This window comes from Emericellopsis cladophorae, assembly GCF_022114955.1.
Source record: "Emericellopsis cladophorae strain MUM 19.33 chromosome Unknown NODE_252_length_1235_cov_128_648532, whole genome shotgun sequence".
NCBI classification, from domain to species: domain Eukaryota; kingdom Fungi; phylum Ascomycota; class Sordariomycetes; order Hypocreales; family Bionectriaceae; genus Emericellopsis; species Emericellopsis cladophorae.
Genome location: NW_026251177.1, coordinates 1 through 1235, shown reverse-complemented (window position 1 = coordinate 1235; position 1235 = coordinate 1). Strand labels below are relative to the sequence as shown.

Here is a 1235-nt window from a genome sequence, read left to right as displayed (position 1 = left end):
GTTGGCTCCATCAAGACCGTCCTCGGCCACACCGAGGGCACCGCCGGCATCGCCGGCATCCTCAAGGCAGCGTGGGCGCTGAAGAACGCCACCATACCGCCCAATCTCCTGTTCAACGAGCTGAGCGCCGCGGTGGCGCCCTATTACAAGGACCTGGCGATATGTCGCGAGGCCATCCCTTGGCCCACGCTGCCAGAGTCGCAGCCCCGGAGAGCCAGCGTGAACAGCTTCGGTTTTGGGGGCACAAACGCGCATGCGATTCTAGAGAGCTACGAAGCGCCCCCAGACTCGCGCGCGGGCGCCGAGCAGGGGTCGCTCTTTGCTCCCTTTATCTTCTCCGCGTCTTCAGAATACGATCTCCGCGCCAACCTGCAGGCGTTTGCTTCCTACCTAGAACAACACCCTTATCTAGCCGTGCACGACATCTCCTACACCCTGCGGCACCGCAGGTCCGTCTTGCCGCACAGGGTTGCGTTCCCGGCCGGATCTATAGCGTCTCTGCGGGCTAGCATTGTGGCCGAGCTGGAGAGCACAGACACTCCCGTCGGTTTCAGGACGCTCGTGAAGAGCGGCCGATCTGGACGCGTCCTGGGCGTGTTCACAGGTCAGGGTGCCCAGTATGCGCGGATGGGCTCTAAGCTCCTGGAACAGTCTCCCTTGGCGCAGAACACCATCAGGAAGCTCCAGGGACATCTGGAAGAGCTGCCTGCGGAGGACCGCCCAGATTGGACGCTCGAAGCCGAGCTGCTGCGTGCGGGTGAGACGTCCCGGCTGGACGAGGCCGCGATATCCCAGCCGCTCTGCACGGCCGTGCAAGTCATGCTGGTCGATGTCCTTGCGGAAGCCGGCGTCTCCTTCAGCGCCGTTGTCGGACACTCCTCGAGCGAGATAGGCGCGGCGTACGCCGCCGGTTGGCTGAGCGCACGCGACGCCATCATCATCGCCTACTACCGCGGGCTGCACAGCAGCAAGGCCAAGAGCCCCAACGGGGACATGCAAGGCGCTATAATGGCCGTGGGCATGCCCATGGGGGACGTATTGGAACTGTGCGAGGACGCAGACTTTGCCGGCAGGCTGGCCGTGGCGGCGTGCAACTCTTCCTCCAGCGTCACCATCTCCGGCGATGTGGACGCCATACACGAGTTGCAGCTCGTCCTGGATGACGAACGCACGTTCAACCGCGTGCTCAAGGTGGACAAGGCCTACCACTCCAGACACATGCTTCCCTGCGCCGA

The 1235-nt window shown here is 63.7% G+C and overlaps 1 protein-coding gene across 1 annotated transcript; it reads left to right on the top strand.

Moving 5' to 3' along the window:
- Positions 1-1235, top strand: J7T54_004476 (hybrid NRPS/PKS enzyme; the record flags this gene model as incomplete). The annotated part of the gene is made up of 1 exon (XM_051510750.1): positions 1-1235. A coding segment is annotated over one exon (1235 nt), but the record flags the coding sequence as incomplete, so codon positions are not given.